This window comes from Microdochium trichocladiopsis (genome assembly GCF_020744255.1).
Source record: "Microdochium trichocladiopsis strain MPI-CAGE-CH-0230 chromosome Unknown B0I36scaffold_9, whole genome shotgun sequence".
NCBI lineage: Eukaryota > Fungi > Ascomycota > Sordariomycetes > Xylariales > Microdochiaceae > Microdochium > Microdochium trichocladiopsis.
In genome coordinates this window covers 2367664-2387634 of record NW_025763552.1, presented here as the reverse complement: position 1 = coordinate 2387634, position 19971 = coordinate 2367664, and the positions used below count along the sequence as shown (strand labels likewise).

The 19971-nt window shown below is 54.2% G+C and overlaps 5 protein-coding genes across 5 annotated transcripts; 4 read left to right on the top strand and 1 right to left on the bottom strand.

Annotated features, from left to right (window-relative positions):
* The first annotated feature begins 1238 nt into the window (after positions 1–1238).
* Positions 1239–2331, top strand: B0I36DRAFT_332591 (uncharacterized protein). The gene has a single exon (XM_046155136.1). It carries the CDS (start codon positions 1250–1252, stop codon positions 2165–2167), a length of 918 nt encoding a protein of 305 aa, XP_046008697.1. The 5' UTR covers positions 1239–1249; the 3' UTR covers positions 2168–2331.
* Positions 2332–2858: 527 nt separating this feature from the next.
* On the top strand, positions 2859–6575 carry B0I36DRAFT_434630 (uncharacterized protein; the record flags this gene model as incomplete). Its single annotated transcript, XM_046162720.1, has 7 exons — positions 2859–3025; positions 3115–3323; positions 3380–3580; positions 3657–3830; positions 4296–4517; positions 4878–5608; positions 5690–6575. 7 exons carry the CDS (start codon positions 2859–2861, stop codon positions 6476–6478), a joined length of 2493 nt encoding a protein of 830 aa, XP_046008696.1. The 3' UTR covers positions 6479–6575.
* A 1149-nt stretch (positions 6576–7724) lies between these two features.
* Positions 7725–8973, top strand: B0I36DRAFT_251281 (uncharacterized protein; the record flags this gene model as incomplete). Its single annotated transcript, XM_046150600.1, has 2 exons — positions 7725–8433; positions 8504–8973. 2 exons carry the CDS (start codon positions 7725–7727, stop codon positions 8971–8973), a joined length of 1179 nt encoding a protein of 392 aa, XP_046008695.1.
* Positions 8974–11657: 2684 nt separating this feature from the next.
* B0I36DRAFT_367030 (uncharacterized protein) lies at positions 11658–15016 on the top strand (the record flags this gene model as incomplete). The annotated part of the gene is made up of 7 exons (XM_046159396.1): positions 11658–11799; positions 11851–12110; positions 13192–13364; positions 13417–13633; positions 13689–14139; positions 14192–14557; positions 14901–15016. 7 exons carry the CDS (start codon positions 11658–11660, stop codon positions 15014–15016), a joined length of 1725 nt encoding a protein of 574 aa, XP_046008694.1.
* Positions 15017–16776: 1760 nt separating this feature from the next.
* B0I36DRAFT_332587 (uncharacterized protein) lies at positions 16777–17555 on the bottom strand. Its single transcript, XM_046155135.1, has 4 exons — positions 17491–17555; positions 17248–17430; positions 17064–17186; positions 16777–17011 (listed from the first exon to the last, which is right to left on the bottom strand). Exons 1-4 carry the CDS (start codon positions 17493–17495, stop codon positions 16798–16800), a joined length of 525 nt encoding a protein of 174 aa, XP_046008693.1. The 5' UTR covers positions 17496–17555; the 3' UTR covers positions 16777–16797.
* Positions 17556–19971: the final 2416 nt, after the last annotated feature.

Sequence of the window (19971 nt, the reverse complement as noted above, 5' to 3'; positions counted from 1 at the left end):
GCTCAAGCCCTACGAGAGAGAAAATGCACCTGCGTACAATCCCGTCTCGTACTGCTGGGGCAGTGAGGCAGCATCCTCGACAATTTACCTCCGGCAGCAAGGCGAGACAGAGTGGTCGCAACTTGCAATACGCCCAAACCTTGCCTCGTTGCTACGAGAACTGCGCACATGTCTTAGCAATCAGCACATCTGGGTGGACGCCATCTGCATCAACCAGGATGGCGAGGCACTTGAGAAGGGGCATCAGGTCCGAAACATGGACAAGGTCTACCGCGACCGCGACCTGATCATCTGGCTTGGTTATGAGGACGACAGCAGCGACATTGTTCTGGACCTGCTGGGCAAGGTCTCTGCGCTCATGCCATCACTGTATCGTGAGGAGCCGCTAGCGAGGCTACGCGACTCGCTAGACAGCAATTCTGGTGCTGTTCATGACCCAGCGGGCCAAACTTCCGAGAATGTGCAGCGGCTGCTAGCGGCGGTCGACCCGAAGGGCCACGAGGCGATATTTGCATTCCTCTCACGACCGTGGTTCTCGCGGCGTTGGATAGTCCAGGAATACGTCCTCTCGCGAGTCGCGGTGATCTGGGTGGGAAAGAGGACGCAGGACTTTGCAGCCTTGCAAATAGTGTTCAATACTCTCCGTCCACAGCTGACGCGACACCGTGACGGTAAAGACTGGCACAACAGCTGCGAAATAGACCCAGAGCACCCGCACCATCTCCCATCCTCCGACATCGACCCTCTCAAGGGATTCCACCGCTTGCTCTGGACCCACGCCGCCGTAAGGAACCGCCAAGCCGAGCGCCTGACCCTGGAGAGACTTCTCGACAACTTTGCGGGGTTCTCGTCCGCCGACCCGCGGGATGGGATCTACGCTTTTATCTCGCTTGCTAGCGACGTCGACTCGCTCATGTGGCTACCAGGATACTCGAGCGCGATCAGAACGCTGGCACTCTATCGGATCGCCGTGTACCACGTCGTCCAGCAAAGCGGAGTGCTTGACATTATCTGCCGAGGTAACCATCGCTCTATGCAAAACTGGGGAGCGCTCCAAGTGAGCTGGATCCCCTGGTTTGGGCCGCAGATAGTCGAGTGGACGACACGTGCGGAGAGGCACGATGTTGAGAAGGATAGGAAGCACGAAGATCATGTGCATTCGGCGGAGTTTTCGCAAGGACAGTCCTGGACACATGTGCACCACATCTATGGATGCAAAGTCCTCTCGCTGACCACGTTTGGCCTACCCATGCCCACACGGCCCGTCCTTGATGCTCAGAGAAGCATGCTCTATCACCGAGCACGAGGTTGTTGCTGGTGCGGCGGCGACGTAGTCGGCCTCCCCTTTACATGCCAGGAATGCCCAAGCTTGATCTGCTGTTCGCGATGTCTTCGGCATGCCCGTGGAGCTCATGGGCCAACGCACTGCTTCAAGTCCACCAGCGGGCGGATCTACTCAGCGTCCGGAGGCTATCTGGATAATACTGACCTGGATCTGCACAATTCTATCCCGGTTGAGGAGCTGAATGAGTTTTACGACGTTGGGTTCTACGGGTACTTGGTAGACACTGTCCGGGCGACCTCGAACTTGAGCGGCGCCATTTCCCACCTGCGGGACGGCTACAACAAGCTCAGTCTCCCCGCGCTGGCATGGATCTATCTGGATGGCATGGAATCGTACCTCACGAAGCAGGATTCTCAACGGATACTGAGTCGCAGCTTCTTCCGGACCCTCATCGGGAACAGGATGATTTTCGACGACGAGGTCTTGCACCCTAGCGAGGAGTGGATGGACCGGGCAATAGAGTTCCTGCACGCAAACTTTGCCGTGCCCGGGGAGGACATGTTCCAGAAGCGCGACCTGAGCGGCGCGCCGCCCGGCTTGCTGGCCTGTCTGGAGGTGCTGTTCACCGCGAGGGCGTTTGGCACGACAAAGGAGAGATGCGCCATGGGCTTCTTCCCCTGGAACACGGAAGAGGGCGACACGATTGCCATATTGATGGGGTGCTCGGTGCCGGTCGTCCTCCGCAAGACGGGCATAGGTGATGATGAAGAAACCCTGTTCACGATCATTGGAGAATGCTATGTTGATGGCATCATGGAAGGCGAATACATGTATGAAGTCGCTGAGAAGGGGCTCGAGACGAGGAGGATCCTTGTGCGATGATATCTTGTTTCTTGTTGAGCACGCTGTGAAAGCATGGGCATAATCGGTAGGGGTGGTTGCGGTGCGTACACGACGTATGCTGTGCCTGAAATTGCATCTCTTCTAGCAGTACACATCTACAAGTAGTTCGGACTACATACCACAAATTCACACTTTCACTGGAGCTTGGCACTAACCACTATATCCTGGTTTCCTGTGTTAACAACGAAAAGATCACAAACAAGGTCACAAAAGCTCAACGAGTCACACCTCCGCCGGCTTTCTACCAAATACTGGCCAGTAGCAACGCCACCGCCACACCCCTGACGCCTCAAAAGGTGCAGCTCGATTTCGGACAGACTGCGGCAGAGGCGTCCAATCAGGTGGTGTCGATTCTGGACGTATTGGTGCAGGAGGGTTGATGGTGTTGTGACATGTCATCATGCATGCCCCGCTCTCTCAGCCCATTAACCGGAGCAGACGAGGCAGCCGGGTCATGATTGGCTCGATATTGGACAGAACCTCATGGACAAGGCTGTGAGCAACCTCACAGTCCCCTATATATAATTGACACTTCATCTGCTGAAAGGATTGTCTATCATTTTGGACGAGCACCGCAGTGTTTTTCTCCAACCAAGACTCATCCTTTCCTACATTTGTGGTACTTTCCGGCAACCTCGATTTTGGTGACCTTGACGCCGTCCGCTTCAACATGTCCACCACGCCGCGGAGCAGCCGCAACAAGGACGACATTAGCAAGCTCTTTCACGCTCATAAGGAGTTGCTGAGAGACCTCTACCAAGGACGAGATGGCAAGAGCAAAACGCTGGAGCAGATCAAGGAGATCATGGAGGGATATCACGGTTTTCCAGACATATCGTAAGGCCCTCCTTCTTCTCACACCCGAACCAACGAGATATTCTCAGAGCTTGGTCGTTGTGCGAAATACTGACAAGCCCCATATGGAGATTGCCGACATATGAGGTGAAGCTCAAAAAGGATCTCGGTCTGCGCAAGAAACTCAGTCGCCACGACTGGCCCACAGTGTGGCACCACTATAAGGCAATCAAAGAGAGGAAAAAAGAGCCCCTTGTCATCTACCTCAACGGTACCGAGATTCCTTGGGTCAAGGCGTGGAAAGAGATAAGGAGGAATTGCGATCACAAAGCAACACCACGTAAGTCGTCTGCGCCGGACCTTTTGAGCGGTTGAAGTCACTGACACGCTGAATAGCTGCGCGCCTCCGCATGTTGCCTCCAGGTGTTGTGATTGCCACCCGGCCAGGCGTCGCCGCTTCTGACTCGAGTCGTTGCGGCATCATCACTGTTACTTCTGGTGAAGGGGTGTCTCCATTCTCGTCATCAATCACCGGTGGGGAGCCTGGCAGCACAAAAATGCCGAGGCCACCGGCTACTGCCAACGTGCTTGGACCAGGTATGTTAACAACCAGAACTCCGCTGCTTCGGTTTTCAGTTCGAGCACAAGCTGAACGCAGACGGCTTGAAATTAGACTCTTGGCAGAGCACTACACCCACAGTCGACGACGCAGCCGAAGGCGCTCAATCGTCTCCGCTACTTGCACAAGTGTTTGACGATAGCTTGTCGCTAGAGAGATTCTGGGCCTCCTGGAGGGCGGGAAATTGTCGCAATCTGCCATGGATTCAATTTATGTCGTCTATGTCCTGTAAGTACACTGCGACTGTAAAAGTCCAGTGAAAGTACTGACTTGTAGCAGATCATCTCAGGTCGAGCAGTATCAGGAGACACCGGCCTGAGAGCGGCCACGAGAGAAAGGAAGCCCCAGAAACTACCTTTCAACAACTCGTTTCCCGCCTGGACACCTTGAGTCTACTCGACGAAGTATTCGATCCAGTGTTGTTTAGACTGTACCACGAGCATCAATATTCACGTGGCGCTCTAACTCTCGACTTCGATCCCATATACTTCCTTAGCAAGGCGGTCTTGAGATTGTGCAACACGGAAGTGTGGGGGTACGGGCCCCGACAGGAGGAGAACCGCGTGCTGCTCAGAATCATATTCACACGCATCTCCAAATCGAGCAGAAGCCTGCTGCTGACATTTCTCGGAGCCTCCCTCCCCTCCGTCATAGTCGCATGTCAACGACTGCTTCAAATTGCAACTGCGCTAGATGACAAGGACGTTTTTGTCTTCATGATGGAGGTAAACGACCGACGCTTCCAAGCATCGCCTACATTTGCAAGGGCTGCCGTCTTGGGTGCCGCCAAATTTGGGTGCGTGGAGATACTCAATGACGTTTTGGCACGAGCGCAAGTCTGCGATGACCACGCTGAGCTGCTATCCAGAGCAATTCGTTTGGCCAAAAGGAATGGCCACCTGGCGTGTGCAAAAGGTATAGTTCAAGCCTTCGACGTGAACGAACACAGCTTTGGCAGGCTCAGCGTCTTTGAACATTTCGCCCACACTCTCCGCCATCCATGCACAGAGAAAGATTCGGCATTCTTGAGGATCTTCCTGGAGAACGACGCAGATGTGCATGCTTCCTTCAACCACGAGAAGGCCGAGAACTGGACCATCGTTTGCAGGTCCAGGCAGCTTTCTCGGGCTGCCAGAATTCCTCAGACGTGGTACATATCCTTGCTGGAAATAATGTTCTACATCGATCGACGCATTTATGATCAGATGGCTTCCTATCGACGCGCACTTAGTGAGAGGCTTGAGCGAGACAGGATATGCCTGTCCGCTCGTATAGGCCCGAGCGAGTTGTCGCGGTACTTGCAGTCAATCAGCGGGGACCAGGACGAGCAAGCAAGATTCTTACAGTTGGTGCTTGCAGAGCAGTTCGTACTCTTTGACATCGGTGACTGGAGAGCTGATGTCGCTGAGATTGACTGGAACGTGGCTACAGCATTGATCGACTGCGGGGTGGACCCTACCTTGGCACTTCTCCAAGTCGAAGGCTTGGACGCTACGCTGCTATTGTGTCGCGCAGTCATGAATCTACGTGCCCACGCAGTGAGCGGCCGTGCCCTTGAATGCCTTGGTCGCCTCCTTGAGCATGGCGCGGTGTTCGACTCGTTTGCAATTGCGGCTGCCGTCTCAGACGCTGGAACGGACCTCTTGGCTTTGGTTCACAGTCTTGGTGCGGACATCAGGACACTGGGAGGCCAGGCGCTGGCATGGCCGGCGCGTCGCAACAATTACGATGCGGTCGCTTGGCTTCTGGCGGCTGGTGTGGACGTGCAAGCAGATATTCTCCATGAAGACTTTGGCGGGGACAAGATACTCACCGTGCTCGGGGCAAGCATCTGGGGGCTGGTGCGCCAGTGGCGACGGCGCTGGACCGATGGCCTCAGAGACAGGGTTGAACGCAGAGCAAGCCCGATTGACGGGCCGGACCCCGGGATGCTGGCCCACCTGGCCGCAAAAGGTGCTCCTTTGCGTCTCGACGCTGGCGACTCCTCCTCCTTCTGCTTGCTCCAGGTATACTGGCAACGTCCGCGGCATGTTTCTTGGTCTACAAGGTGCAGGGACAATCTAGAAACCTTGAGGGTTTTTCACCAGCATGGGTTCCATTTACGCCTGCCGAACACTTACATCTTACTCGAACTGAGCGCAATGGATGGGAGTTGGCCGCTGTTCGAGTTCCTCCTGGACTGCGGTGCGCCACTCAGCCCCGGTAGCCCGCTTGCGGTGCTGATATACTACAAGGCGCCATTTGCGCTTGTGCGCAGAGTTCTTGATGCAGGGCCGTCTTTGAACGCAATCTCCACCCATGAATCGATCACCCCAGCGGCAGCTGCAGCTATGCACTGGGATCTCGCTCTGCTCAAGGAGCTCATCGCAAGGGGCGCCAGCCTCGATCTACCGCGACCTGGAGACGCGTTGTATCACGCTTGTTCCAGCAACACTATCAATGCACGGGATGCCCAAGCCCAAGTGGACACCGTCAAATATCTCCTCAGCCGTGCCGACAGTGTCCATGTCCAGATCCAGCTGACGTTTGCTGACGGACTTCGCGCATCTGTCTTTCACGGCAATCTTGAGCTTGTCCTGATACTCCTGGAGGCTGGCGTGGACTGCAACATCACTAAATCTGTGCATTGGCGATGGAGATCAGGGGTTAGCGTTCTGGAAATCGCAGCCAGCCAAGGGCACCTCGATATCACGCAGCTCCTGCTCAACCATGGAGCCATGTGTGCCAGAACAGGAAGTACACCATTCGATGCCGCGATTGATGCAGCCCTGAAGGGGAAAGAGTTGCAGCAAAACGTTGAAGTTGCCAGATTGATCGCACGTTTCGCTAAATCTCTAGGATACCAGTTAAAGGACAAGCACCAGTGGCTAGCATGACCCTTTACTTGACTAGTTGGGATTATGCTTTCTGGGCCTCCTAATGTCCCTGACAATAGGCCAGGCCATTGGAATAAAGCATGGGACATCAGACGGAGATCAAGACTGTGCGAAAGGATCTAGCTCTTCGGCACAGAGGAATGCCCCCAGACTTTGTAGCAGAGCCTCATAGCGATGAAAAATTTGCCGCCATCTTCCGTATCACTCCTACAACCTGCATCATCATTATACACACCCTGTATGATAGTTATCACAGCCTACAGATCCTGGTGCCACAGCTGTCATGTAAGAGACAACACGGAGACCTGGCTAAGATGCGCTAATACAGGAGACTCCGCATTACGGAATGGGAACGTCCCGCCTCTTGTCTGCTTATTGCGTAGATGACAGAGTTTTAGACAAATGCTGCCTCGCTCGCTGCAGACACGTGGGTCCACTTATCCCTGTTTTAGGTTCAGCGGCCGTCCCTCATGCGGACTTCAGATGGGCGCGGCTGCGGGGGTCAGTGCGGAGTAACGAGGAATTGCGGAGTTGGTGGTGACCGCAATATCGCGAAGTCCGCACTCGTGAGGTCCGCTCTGCGGAGGACGGACGTGGGGTCCTACATAAATCACGTGGCAATGCAAAAAGTCCGCACATGGAGTTAAGCACCGCTCTGCTCCGGCGGGGCTATGCTGGAGGGCGCCAGCGTTGCCTCCCTTCCCGGGCCGCCCGTGTACGATGATTGGCTACAGCGCAGCAGCGCACTCGTAACACAGCCAGGTCACACAGAGCCCACAGGTGCCTGGATGCCATGCATGGAGCCCTGCCGGCCTCAGCAGGCGAACGCCCAATTGCACTTCTCCTGCATGACATCCCTGGCTGTCTAGTCTCTCTCTACGCGTGTACGGGCGTGAGACGCTTCTCGCGAGTATTGCAATCAAAGTATGATGATGTTGCTTCTGACGGACGGCAATAAGACGTATATCCGTGATGCGTCCACGCTCGTCGAAGTGGCAGCTGCTCTTACTAGGCCCAAGTCTCTACACAGAGGCGGCTTCGTTGACATGATATAAAGGAACACGAGTTCAGTTGAACGTTGCCCATATTTCCAAACCATCTCCCACCCTCAATACGGAACCACAGACAGTCTTCTACCCTCAAAGTCATTGCATACTAGCTTACATCGACTCGAAAACCTCGCTAGAGAAGGCAATCATTGGTACAAACCAGCCCACAGACATAACTATATCGACGAGGAAAAAGAATGTCGTTCAAGTCTCCCTCCCCATTCCCTCTCCAGGGCCGCTACGCCGACGGTAACAGATGGGAGACCCTCCGCGGGCCCGGTGATGCCCGCCCGACCGCGCTCCAGATCATCAAGGACGAGGGCCTCGTCTCCTCGCTCGCCGATAAGGTCATCTTCGTAACGGGCGCGTCCTCCGGGATGGGGCCGTATATGGTCCGCGCGCTTGCGGCCACGGGCGCTACTATCTACGTTGGGGCGCGGGATATCGACAAGGCCAAGGAGGCCATCGGCGAGGACCTTATCGCTAGTAACGACGACATTAATGGCAACGATAACGGCAGCGGTAGGGTGCATATACTCCATCTCGACCAGGCAGACCTTTCGAGCGTGCGAGCGTGCGTAGCCGAGTTTATCAAGCACGTCGCTTCCTCCTCTTCCGCGCAGGGCAAGCAGAAGGGGCCGCAGCTTAACATCCTTATTAACAACGCTGGGGTTATGCGCACGCCCGAGCAGCGCACAAAGGACGGGTACGAGCTACAGTTTGCGACTAACCACCTATCGCACTTCTTGCTCTTCTGGCTACTCAAGGATATAATGCTTGCTAGCGCGACGCCAGAGTTCCCTTCGAGGGTCGTTAATACGACATCCGCAGGTCATAAGGCTGCTCCCCTCGACCTGGAGGCCTTGAACCCTGAGAAGGAGGGCGCGTACGATCCCTGGATAGCATGTTAGTGTTTCCTCTCCCCCTCCCTTCTTATAAATCCTAATTTATTCTAATATCCATCCTCGTAAAATAGACATCCAGTCCAAGATTTCAAACATCTATATGGCCTCGCAAATCACCCGGCTCCACGGTAACCAGAATCTCTATGGCTTTAGCGCGACGCCAGGCTCCTTTGTGAGCCCGAACCTCCAGCAGCACTGCACCCCCGAGGAGTTGAGCGGCTGGAAGTCGGACCCTAGGCTCGCCGTGTCGTATTATAACTACGAGCAGGCATGCGCGACGGCCGTCTACGGGGCCCTGGCACAGGAGCCTATCAACTTCGTCAAGGCACAGAACCGCGGCAAAGGTGAGGCCAGCACGGGTCTCTATCTAGAGGGTAGCGCCGTAGCAGGACCGGTGCCTAAGGACGCGGTAGATCTGCTCGAGTACGGCCATGCCGAGTGGGCATTCGACGCGGACAAGGAGGCCAAACTATGGAACTTGAGCAAGAAGCTCGTCGGCGTCGAGCAGACGATCGGGACCGTTGATGAAGTATCAATGTGACAACCTCTACTAACAGGGGATTGTCCGAGCGAAACGGGCTCCTTTCAACAAGCTCGCACAATTGGGGTATAAGTCTAGGTAGACAGCGAAGTAGGGCAGGTTAGGTGTATTAAATGATCATAGTGATTAGGTGATCAGTTTACGCTTAGTAGTCGGCTCTCCGATATCAAGGTGTCGATATTGTTGGAGAAGATTATCGTAGAACGGAAGGCGGTGTTCGGCCCAATCCGGCTTAGCGCTTCCCAAAGGGGCAGCGCGCCCACCTCTGACCTGACGTCGCATATATAAACCATGCCAACTTCTTCGAGGTATCTTCGATGTCTCCTTGACTTTCTCCTTCTTTCAACTCCAACTCACTCTCGAAACACCTCACTCCATTCCTCCCTCTGATTCTCAGTCGCCCAGCATCCCCTTCAGTCATCAACACAGGCCGTCATTCTCTGCTTTGACATATCCCCTCACGCCAATCCAGTGAACCATAGCTGAGCACCTCGACATCAGCACTGCACACCGCCTGGACATGCTCGAACCTCTCCCGAAGGTCGCGCCACGAAGTCGCACGTTGCTGTCACATCTTTCTGTGCTGCTACTGGGGCTGCCGTGAACACCCGCGCCTGAGAACTTCTGGCCTACTGGTCGGGTGGACCACCCGACCATGGGAGCATTCCTCCTGCCAACTCTCTACTGCCAACCTCCTGGTTGGCTGGCCTGCCCGGAGACATCAGCCGTCCGACCACCAGCCCTGGTTTCCTGACCTCCTGGTCAGGTGGCCCCCCTTCGCCAACTTGGCCACGTCAGCCATCACACCACAAGCCACTGTTTCCTGACCTTCTGGTCAGGTGGCCCTCCTTTGCCGTCTTGGCCGCGTCAGCCATCGCACCACAAGGCCGCATTTTCTGGCCTCCTGCTCAAGTGGCTCGTCTTGCCGAAAAGCCCAATCTCCCGTCAAGCTGGCAATCTATCCAATGAGCACCGTCAGTTTGCCCAGAGATGCGCCACTGTGACGTATTTTATGGATGGCTCAGCTCCCGTGTCTCGCATGGCAAACCCCGCCCGATCGCTCGTAACCCTCCCGCCGTTATCGCAGCGAGCCCATTATGGGTCATTCGCTTTTGACCAGCGTGCGCAGATGTCCGACCTGTATATGACTCTCCGGTGCTCGCGCCCAGGTCTTTGATTTCCTCGTCCACCCTCAACCTTGGTATCAATTGGCGCCCTAGTTTCTGCCGAAGGCAACATAATTCACCATTCAACACATTCGAAACGCCTCAGCCATGGCCAATCCCGGCCTCATCACCATTTACGACTCCAGTGACAGCGACACGGATTCGCTCGATAGCTGGGACAGTGGACGTGGAAGGGCTCGGAGGCTCCCAGCACGGCTTCAAAGACAGGCATCACTGTCGATCTCCCCACGCGACAGCTCGGAAGATCGATTCGATATGCCCAGCTCCCCTATTCAGCATACAGACGTGGCCGACGATGCTGCCACTCTCGACTCTCATCGACACGATTCTCAAGATTTCCAGATACATGAAGACGGCGGCCATGAGATTGAGACCACTGGGTCGAGTCTTTCGTCCCCTACCCATGCCATCGGATCACCCTACGGACAATTCTGTTCACCTCCGAATTCAGGACACAGCCCAAGCGAATCAATGGCGATATCACTCCCAGCCGGTCCGGGCACAGATTCAGAGGCTCTCAACGACCCGGCAAGTTCGCTCCACACAGAATATGATTCTTGGTTGAGGAAACGAGCCGATGTTCCGGGCTTTCTGTACTTTGCATCCGAGCAGCTCTGGCCAGTCGTCAGAGACGCAGATGGCTCTCTTCGAATGTTGACAGAGAGAGATGGCGTGGAGAAATTGCTGCAGCCAGACAGAGCTGTTGATGAACCGCTCACGCACGATCCGGCAACTGCCGACAATCATGTTTATTGTCGTGATGCAGGGGGCATCGAGAATGCAGAGAACCAGCCTAGGATGTCCCTTACTGGAACAACCGCCGCTGCAACTGCGGAACTCAACACACTTGTTGGAGGAGAACCTTCGTCAGGGGATACTAAGCAGAGCCCCACAAGTCTCTCTGCTGTCACACGAGCCCGAAGCGCGGATTGTGCCGGCTGTCAAAGACAATCAAAGCCCTGCTGGTTCCACACCCCCACAGGCATCAAGGGAACAGACCTCAGCAGAAAAGCCAAGGCCCAAACTCACACCAACGCCGCCCACATAGTGGGAAATGCAGGTGCGGAGGAACAAGTCCGTGGACTAGAAGCGGCGGGTTCCCCTCCCATGCTCCACGGGGGCTCCCGTCTCGCTGGCTCCGACGCCACAGACGCCTCTCAGGCTGATGGGGTGCAGCAAGAACCTTCTCCAAGAAGCGATACGCCTGCTAAGAGCATGAGAAACACGTCAAGATCATGTTCAGTGACGGGTAGCGATGGGGACCAAGCAAGCACAACTCCTCCAGATGCTGTCAACTTACCACTGGTTGGACCCGAATCCCCGGCACTCAGGCGCACAACGAGGCGCCATGCCCCTCGTAAAGCCTTGACAAGGCAGATCGAACCGCGCTCGACAACTGCCAGGAAAGGAGGTGTTCCTGGACGAGGGCGCAATGATCGCGCAGTCACGCCACGCCGCCGGGCTGCCAAGCTACAGGCTGGACTCTCTGATATCGCGATGTGGGACCTCGATAATGCGGTACTGCATATCCCGGCACTTGGTGGGCGTTTCACGCTCGAATTCGATCTGCCAGACCATCGTTGCCCACCTACGTCTGGAATAACTATCCAGCCAGGTCCACAAGACTGCATTGTCGAGGGTAAGTCCGACCCGACTTTCATCTCGCGATCTGAAGCTAATAATGAGACAGACGCAGTCTTCCCTGCGAAGACCGTTCTCGAAAAATGGGGCAGTTACTACCTCGTAGAATGGGAGAACGATGAGATCACTTGGGTGACCAAATCAAACGTCAGCGAGGACCTCGTCACCAACTTCGAGACGAACTACAAGGGTTTCGGGCCAGGAGTCCAAAACATCGTCGCTTCACGATGGAAGGGACGTCGTGAGCAGCTTCGGTTAGCTTGGCGCCAGCGTAAGTTGCATGAGGCCTGCTGGGTTGACAAGAAGAAGGTATCTAAGGAGTGTTTGCGAAGACTGGGATGGCAATGAACTGAACTCCTTGACCAAATACTTGGAATATATCTGCTTGTATTCATTTCATCATTTGAAACTTTTTGGCGACCTCTTCAATAATATCGCTGTCGTCCTCGCCGTCCTCCTCTTCCTCCTCTTCCTCCTTTCCATATAAGATCACCTGCAACCACGCGTCTTCCTCCGCTCCGTGATGTTGGCTTGTAAGCAGCCGCGCATCATACTTGGACCCCTCGCCATACTGCCACACAGTCACTACGCTCATAACAGTGCGTATGTCTGTTTGCAGTTCTTCTTTGAGGAACTGAAAGGTCTGAATCGGGACGTATGCGAAGATATTTTGCTTGACGCGATTAATATGAATGGGCACCATGCACTCCCACGTGCGTGCGAAGTACTCGCCGTTCTCCATGACGCAAATGGCCACCTTCAACTTCGCCAACACGCATGGTTGAATGGCGCCGGAAATCAGAACGCAGCTGCAGTCGTCGCCGCGTCCGCAATCCAGGACGCAGAAAGAGGTAGCTGGAACAATCGCACAGATAGCAGCCAACACGCGTACCACTGCTGTTGCTTTACGCATCGATTGCCCTCACTAACCCCCAGTCAACCACACCACCCCTCGCCGCTTTACTCAGGCGCTACTCAGGTCTTGATCAGGAAAGCCATCAAAACTGGTCTAGACAAATGGGCTGTGCTTTGCGACTCCCTGGAGTTCTGAAAATGAAAAATGTCAACTTTTCGCGAGGGAACAGTTTTGGGCCACCTGGTCCCAGAAATGGGCCCTCTTCCCCCGAGGACTCAATGGGCACCCATCCACCCAATCTGAGAGTCCTCCCATATAAACCCAGTTCAGGTCCCGCGATCACTCTCCATTTCTTCATCCTCTCACCTCTCGTCCTTCCAGTTCCCCCTCCGTGCCCATTACGAGTGCAGGTCATTCCCATTCTCTGTCAACCGTTAGATCCAGCTTTTGTCGTCTTTGAGACACCACAGCGGATCGCCACGCCTCCATTTGCCCTACCGGCTACCGACTATTTTGGTCCTTCTGCTCCATCAGTGGAAGTCGTCGCCGAAGATGGGCAGGAAAAGGACGGCAGAGGAGAAGAGGAGATATGCTGAGGAGAATGGCTTCAATGACGATGACACTGATGTTGACGATAATCCTATCCCACGGGATGTCTTGGATTACACCAAGGAAAGATACGATGTGCAAATGGAGCTGTGGCTTGAGTAAGTTGCGTTTCCAGCCGTTCGGTCCTGATTGGAATTAACATTCTCCAAGGTACAAAACCACACACCCCGAAGCCACTCCCCACGATTTGAAAACTCTGAAACATTTCGCCGAGTTCATGGCCAAGTCCATCAAAGGGTTGCTCGATCCAAACGGGAAGCCGACTGTTCAAACCGTACGGAACTACTTCCGATGCTTCGTCTCCGGTTGGAATATAGACAATCCCAAGTCCTTGATTTCGAGAGATCATACAGATTCCATCACCAATGTAAGTTCCCCGTCCCTCCACTATCGTCACAACTTTGGCACTGACTATGGGACAGTACATCAAGGGTCCATTGAAAAAGAAACTCGGCTTGTCAACGGCCACGAGGCCAAGGACCTATCTCACCCTCGAGAACTACATGTACATGGAGAGACAGCTCTGGCAGAGTGACGGCCATGAATATGTCCACGACGGATACCGGGTGCTCATCAGTGCCAAGCTGAAGTGTCATGTTTTCACGTCAGCCAGAGTAGGCGAGATCACTATCGAACAGGTCTTGGCCGTCAAACCGCCAACCGATCAAAAGTACTGGGTTCTTGAATGGGCCGATCACGTCCACGCCCTGGATCTCCCTGTCTTTCCGGAAATGTCACCAGACGGTCCGACTCAGAAGATCCAGTCGGCTTCTGCGTTCTGCACACAGGTCAGGCAATTGTCACTACGGGCAGGAATGGAACAGCTCGTGACAGTACACGGCATCCGCCGGGAGAGCCTCATCCAAGCTACAAGTAGGACTTTTTACTCATTTCTCTGTATTCCAGTTAGCTAATCGGAGTTCAGGCAATGGTTACTCGAAAGACGAGTTGATGAAGTTCGCCGCACACACGAACCAAATGACCATGACTAGAGACTATTTGAGCTCTATCACTGTCGTGGATGGTCTGGGAGGCTTCCTCAAACTGCCTCTTCGGAGCGACCAAGCCGAGGACTTCCGGTCTATGACTGTGAAGAGAAACCCTGAACTTTTCCTGTCGATGCCTGCAAAGACGCAGGACGAGCTAAGACAGAGGGAAGATTACGTCGCCATCACGAAGAAGCTCGAGGATCTCTCTTTTGAGACGAACGCCGAAACTCGGACGGCTATTAGGAATCAACTTCTCAAGCAAAGACGCATGCTTGAGAAAGAAGAGCTGAACAGAGTCCGCAGTACGCAGGACCGGATGCACCCGGCGGAGCGCGGAGGGAAGGGGAAGTATCATGTGGACCAGGACCGTTCCTGGTTCGATCGCCTTCGACACCTGATGCCAGAACGCGAAAGGCTCTCACATGCGCTCTTCTCCGTTTCTCCGCTACGAAGCCCGGAGGGTGTATCGGCTGTTAAGGATCTTCTTTCTCTTTTGAAGAGCAACTGCCGAGTTGCTTATCAACCGTCACTCCGGCCGCGGCAGGGCAAATGTCCAGTGCCACATTGTGGAGTGGACCTCGAACAGTAAGGACAAATTCAGAGCTGAACTCGGCTTCTTATTGCTAACGCGTGCATCTACTCTAGGATACATATTGACCACAGATGGAAGCACGTCTTCGAATGCTCCATGGCGTACCACAAGGGAGGACACAAATTCGTTGAATTTTGCTCCATATGTCACCATGCAGTGGCAGGCCTAAAGGCGTGGGAAAGCCACTGTCAAGAGCACATCGACAGACACGAACTACCTCAACGCTGCGACTTCGTCAAGTTCCGCCGAGCCATCGTTTACGCCGGAAGATGCATGACATGCATGCATAACAAACGACTGCCTGCCGTTCGACGGCTGTACGGGTTCAGGAAGCAAGTGAGCTGGGAGAAACACATCAACGAGTGCGTCCCTACATATGTGGGGAAGTTTGGTAGGACGGAGGTGCTTCCGTGTCCTGACCCCGATTGCTCCATAGCATACGAGTCGGAGCAGGACTTATGGTATCATCTCCAAGATGCCCACAGCTATCCTCCCCGAGGCGCCAGGACGAAGATCGAAAAAGAAAGGGATATCTTCGTGGACGGAGGATGTTCCCTTGTCGAGCAAAAGCGGCGCCGAGTCCACGTCGAGAAAGAGATTGGCAGCTACGAGTCGGCATCAGCGGAAAGCATCAAGCCGGAGGCCAGATCCATTTGGCCCACATCGATTCCTTCCAGCCGCTGCAACAGTGGTCCGGAAACAAGCATCGACTCCCCCGGCACCGGTACGCCCCAGTCCTCAGTCTTTGACCTCGATTCTCTTCCCGACGTATGCCCGTCAATCGCGTCGATTTCATCGCCATCTCTCAGCTTCGCTGATGGGAAGAACCTTTGCGTCAACGAGCACACCACATCTCCCTCTTCGTCTTCATGGTCACCCAATGGTCCTAACGCATGGGGCTGGACGGAGGGACGAGCATGTCATGCCGATACAGCGCTGTCTTTCATCTGTCATGACACGTTTCAAACGACTCTCGAGGATGGACGTGAGGGGAGTCTGTCTGATATTCAGCCGCCCCTCTCTCAGATCTCCGGTCCTGTCGATTCGACGGATACCATTGCTGCACATGGGAACCAAGGCGCATTTCCGGGACAATGGGCAAATGAAAGCTTACGGGCTACTCCACTCTTGTCTACAGTCCCCATGGAGTTGGTCGATCCGGAGCTTGGAACTGACATATCCTCTGCCGAGCACATGGAAGGAGTGGTGACAGAGTCACCTTCAGTCGGCCAAGGAGGTAGTGACGATGGCGGGGCCCTCAAACCTGCCGCAATCGACGAGGATGACGACATATGGGAGGTCGAGGCATTGCTTGCTAAATGGAAGCAAGGGAGAAAAGTTCTGTACCTTGTGAAGTGGAAAGGCTTCTCTGATGAAGCTAACTCGTGGGAGAAACGAAAGGACATAAGCGCTGAGTTGGTCGATAAGTTTGACACCGCCTACTCGGAGTACGGAGGAAACCATTTGGGGGTGGAACTGCTCGACAAACGGATACACCAGGGAAGGGCTGAATACTTTGTGAGGTGGAAGGGACGTCCTGCTTCCGAAAATTCTTGGGAGAAGGAATCAACCATAAGCTGTGAGCGCATTGGTGAGTTTGAGGCGCGCAGGAGAGGGAAGGTGTTAGAGTTTTGAAACGGCTGCGGATGGAATCATCTTTGGAGGGAAAGGGGACAATCTTCCTAGGAAGCAGAGTTTGGGATTCATGTTCCATCACTGATACCTCTCTGTCCTCTCTACCCGACAAAACTGCGCTCTGGCTTTTAACCCACCCTCTTTATTCTAACAAGTTTACACTGTAGATTTAATGCCAGCTGGGTAAAGGTTCTACCTATCTGACATGTTACAGTGTGAAATGACTAATCCACTAGAAGCACGCTCCCCCCCGATTCTGGGATATTCCCCTCCATCCCCATCGTCGTATTCTGACCCAGCCACCTGCCTATTGGACTACGAATTCCCTGCCGGCCATGACACCACCATTATGCCGACTACTCCACGACGAATTGGTAGCGCCGACGGAAATCGAACGTATTGCACCTTTATTCCCACCGACTCCTCAGTTTGCTCTGTCTCCTCCCAGGGACAGCTCACCGTCGCGCCTGGCCAGAGCCTGCTAACCAAGTCATGAGCTTCCCACCAGTCTCCCCAGTTTCCATCAGACCTAGCACGCCGTCAATATCCATGAATTTAGCTAACTGTCAGTTTGAACACACCTGATACTAATCGCACTAGGAGCAAGCTGGTGGGCTCTTAAGAGGATTGCGCACACAACCAAGTCGTATGGCTTCCGGTCAGTCTTGCAGTCGCCACCGCAAATGTCGAAGGTTTCATGGCCGCTGCGATTGGTTTGAGCGCATTTCCTTTCGACACATGCGGGTACAGTGCATATTGACTTACTCGTCGCCACGGCCGTTGAACTGAATGCCCTGGATCGCGTCTAGAATTGGCGGCGATTCGTCGTCGCTCTCGTATTGCACGTGTACCCCAGACGCGTCGATGATCTTGCGGCTGTCTTCGACCAACTTCGGCAAGATATCTTGCCAAAAGGCGGCTCCCATTATGTTCCAGTAATGCGAATACCTATAGAGGGAATCAATAATCGGATAACTCAAGTTGAAGGCTTAGATCAATTCAGCTTACCCCATGCTAGGTCTGATTGTAATGTTTGCTTCGGTAAGGTGCAGAGGCAGCTGGGGGGCTTCATCTACCTCGCGGACAATCCGAGGAGGGCGGGTTATATATGCACTGGGGAGGTCTCCAAGGCATCCACATATACAGGATTCAGGTTCTCCAAGTCCACCAGGGAACCTCACTCAAGGCAGCATTCATGCGTGCTAGCGAATCAGCCCCAGCCCCAGCGCAACATGTGCCTTGCCACTACTGCGCCCCTTGCAATGTCCACATTTTTGCTCGCAATATCACCCTCGGACATCGAATTGTGGAAGAGATCGTCCGAGACGACACGCCAGGTCTCATGGAGATGACAAGGCCCCCAGTCTGTCGTTGCCGCAAACAGCTGCGCCCCAAAGCTCTGCCTCAATGGCGATGGGGCCGCCCATGATCTTCGGAAATGCCGACACCAGATGGGCGCCGCCATGTATAGCATGCGTCATCACCGCGCCGTCATCAAGGCAGTGCAGGCGGAGTGACCAGCGAATGTCAAGCGTACGTGCTCCCTTGGAGTCCTTCTCTTTCCTCTTTCCCTTTCTCATCTTTTCCGGTCCCGAGATCCTTTTGCTCGGAGGAGATCAATGGTTTCTCTTGGTTCAAAAGTTGGGGTCCTTTGGCGGGAAATTCGTTCTATCCCACCGCATACCCAAATAGCACAAATCGGACTGATGCCGGGGTGCTGGGAATCATGCCATTGACACGCTTTCATTGGCACAAACACGATCTGGCTCTTCCACATGGGATATGTGAGACTAGTTCTGGGCCAAATAAGATAAATGCTATGGGATCCGAAAACGTGTCTACGTCGAACGAGGTGTGGCCTAGAATATGGCCTCTGTGCTATTTTGGGGGTGAGACTGGAAATGGTGTCACGTATCACATGTGCTCGCTCGGTGTGCCCATGTTCCGGTCCCCGGAGCAACGTATGGCCCATCAACGTTGACGTTGTGGCGTCATTATGACGGGAACGACATCGTTCGGCATTGATTCCAAGTGCTGTCTATACCGGAGACATAATGCATGAAAACAGAATAGAGCTGAATGAATGATCTGTGCGAGCTTTTGGTTCTGGGAACTTATACTGTGTAACCATGTTACAGCACAATGTTTGCTGTGCGCCGTCTGCGGAGCCGAAACCGCGGATGCAATGCGCCTCCTAGCTTTCAAACAATGACGCGCTAACCCCACCTTGTTAGGACGATATCACCTCCATTTCCCGAAACCCATCACATCATTAAAGTCGTAATGGATCGTTTCGCAGACCGGTCGCTTCGTCCATCGACCTTAGTTCCAGCCCACGTCGTTTCAAATGGTTCCAATCAAGGCCCTCTACCTCTGGCTCTGAAACGGGCCGTTTTTGTTACTGGGATCGAGCCGAGTTCGGTCCTTTGTATCTTGCTTCGTCGACTCCTTCTCACACCAAGCTTGCAGCGTCCGAGGGGAGACGTGATCCAGTATGTCGGGGGCAAAGACCCAGGTGTCCCGCTGGTCAGGGAGTCGGACCAAGTACTCCAGTCGCTTATGAATAATCTTCCTTTTAGGCCGCAGTGTTAAGACCCTGGACCAGAGAATGTGAACCCAAGAATGCTTAGGAGGTTAAGGACTTGGAGGACTTTAAGAAACATTTCCGGGATATGTTGGTACGGCTTCCCGAGTTGGTGTCGCGGAGGGAGGCTAACATGGTACAGCATGCGCTGGTTGTCGAACTCACGCCAGGGTTTCGTGCGACAGTCACGTTGAAAGATCCAACGCGGGCAGATTTCGACATCTCCATCCATCTGGGTAAATATCGTTGTTCCAACAAGGTGTGGTCAGTGCGTCATTGGGGGAGGCTCATTGCGGTCTCAGGGTAGGACAGGGAATGGCGATTTTCCGCTCCTCAGACGGGGCCAGGCAGACATTACACAGGTACCCAGCCGCCATCACATGTGATTCGCCACTGAAAATGGACATCCACCTGGTTCGGGTCAAGGCTAAGGACTCAAATCTGGTAAGCTCCGAGCCTCGCACAGCACAAGTTCTGGGTACATGAGCAATTCATCGCTGCCAGACATGCATAATCTCGTCGAAATGATCCTATAATGTTAACTTGGGCGAACGTTGTCCCGCGGCCAGGAACGTGGAGCCGCCGAGCGAGCGAACGTGTCATGCGAATCCGTTCCTAGGTCTATCCCAAATGGCATGGAGGCCATATTCTGGGCCACATCTGGTCCGATGTACTGTGTAGACACGTGTTCAGATTTGGGACCCTTTGTACTTGGGGCCCAGAACTGGTCTCGCACTTCGGCGTATTGGGGTCTGTGCACATTTACCAAAAGGGGATGTGAACATGACACACGATTGGCCCGAGCAGCAACCCGTGGACCAATCATAGAACGAGCTTTCTGCCTCAGGCTTAAAAATTCTCTTGCCCCACGGCAAGAGAATTTTTAAGCCTGAGGCAGCAACATG

What these genes read in the sequence shown, in the direction of transcription:
- B0I36DRAFT_332591 (XM_046155136.1), top strand. Translation starts at nt 1,250, where the DNA reads ATGCCCACACGGCCCGTCCTTGATGCTCAGAGAAGCATGCTCTATCAC.
- B0I36DRAFT_332587 (XM_046155135.1), bottom strand. An exon ending in TTCAACGGCCGTGGCGACGA is followed by an intron (nt 17,187 to 17,247) that starts GTAAGTCAATAT and finishes AACCAATCGCAG; the next exon opens with CGGCCATGAAACCTTCGACA. An exon ending in CCTAGTGCGATTAGTATCAG is followed by an intron (nt 17,012 to 17,063) that starts GTGTGTTCAAAC and finishes ACGGCGTGCTAG; the next exon opens with GTCTGATGGAAACTGGGGAG.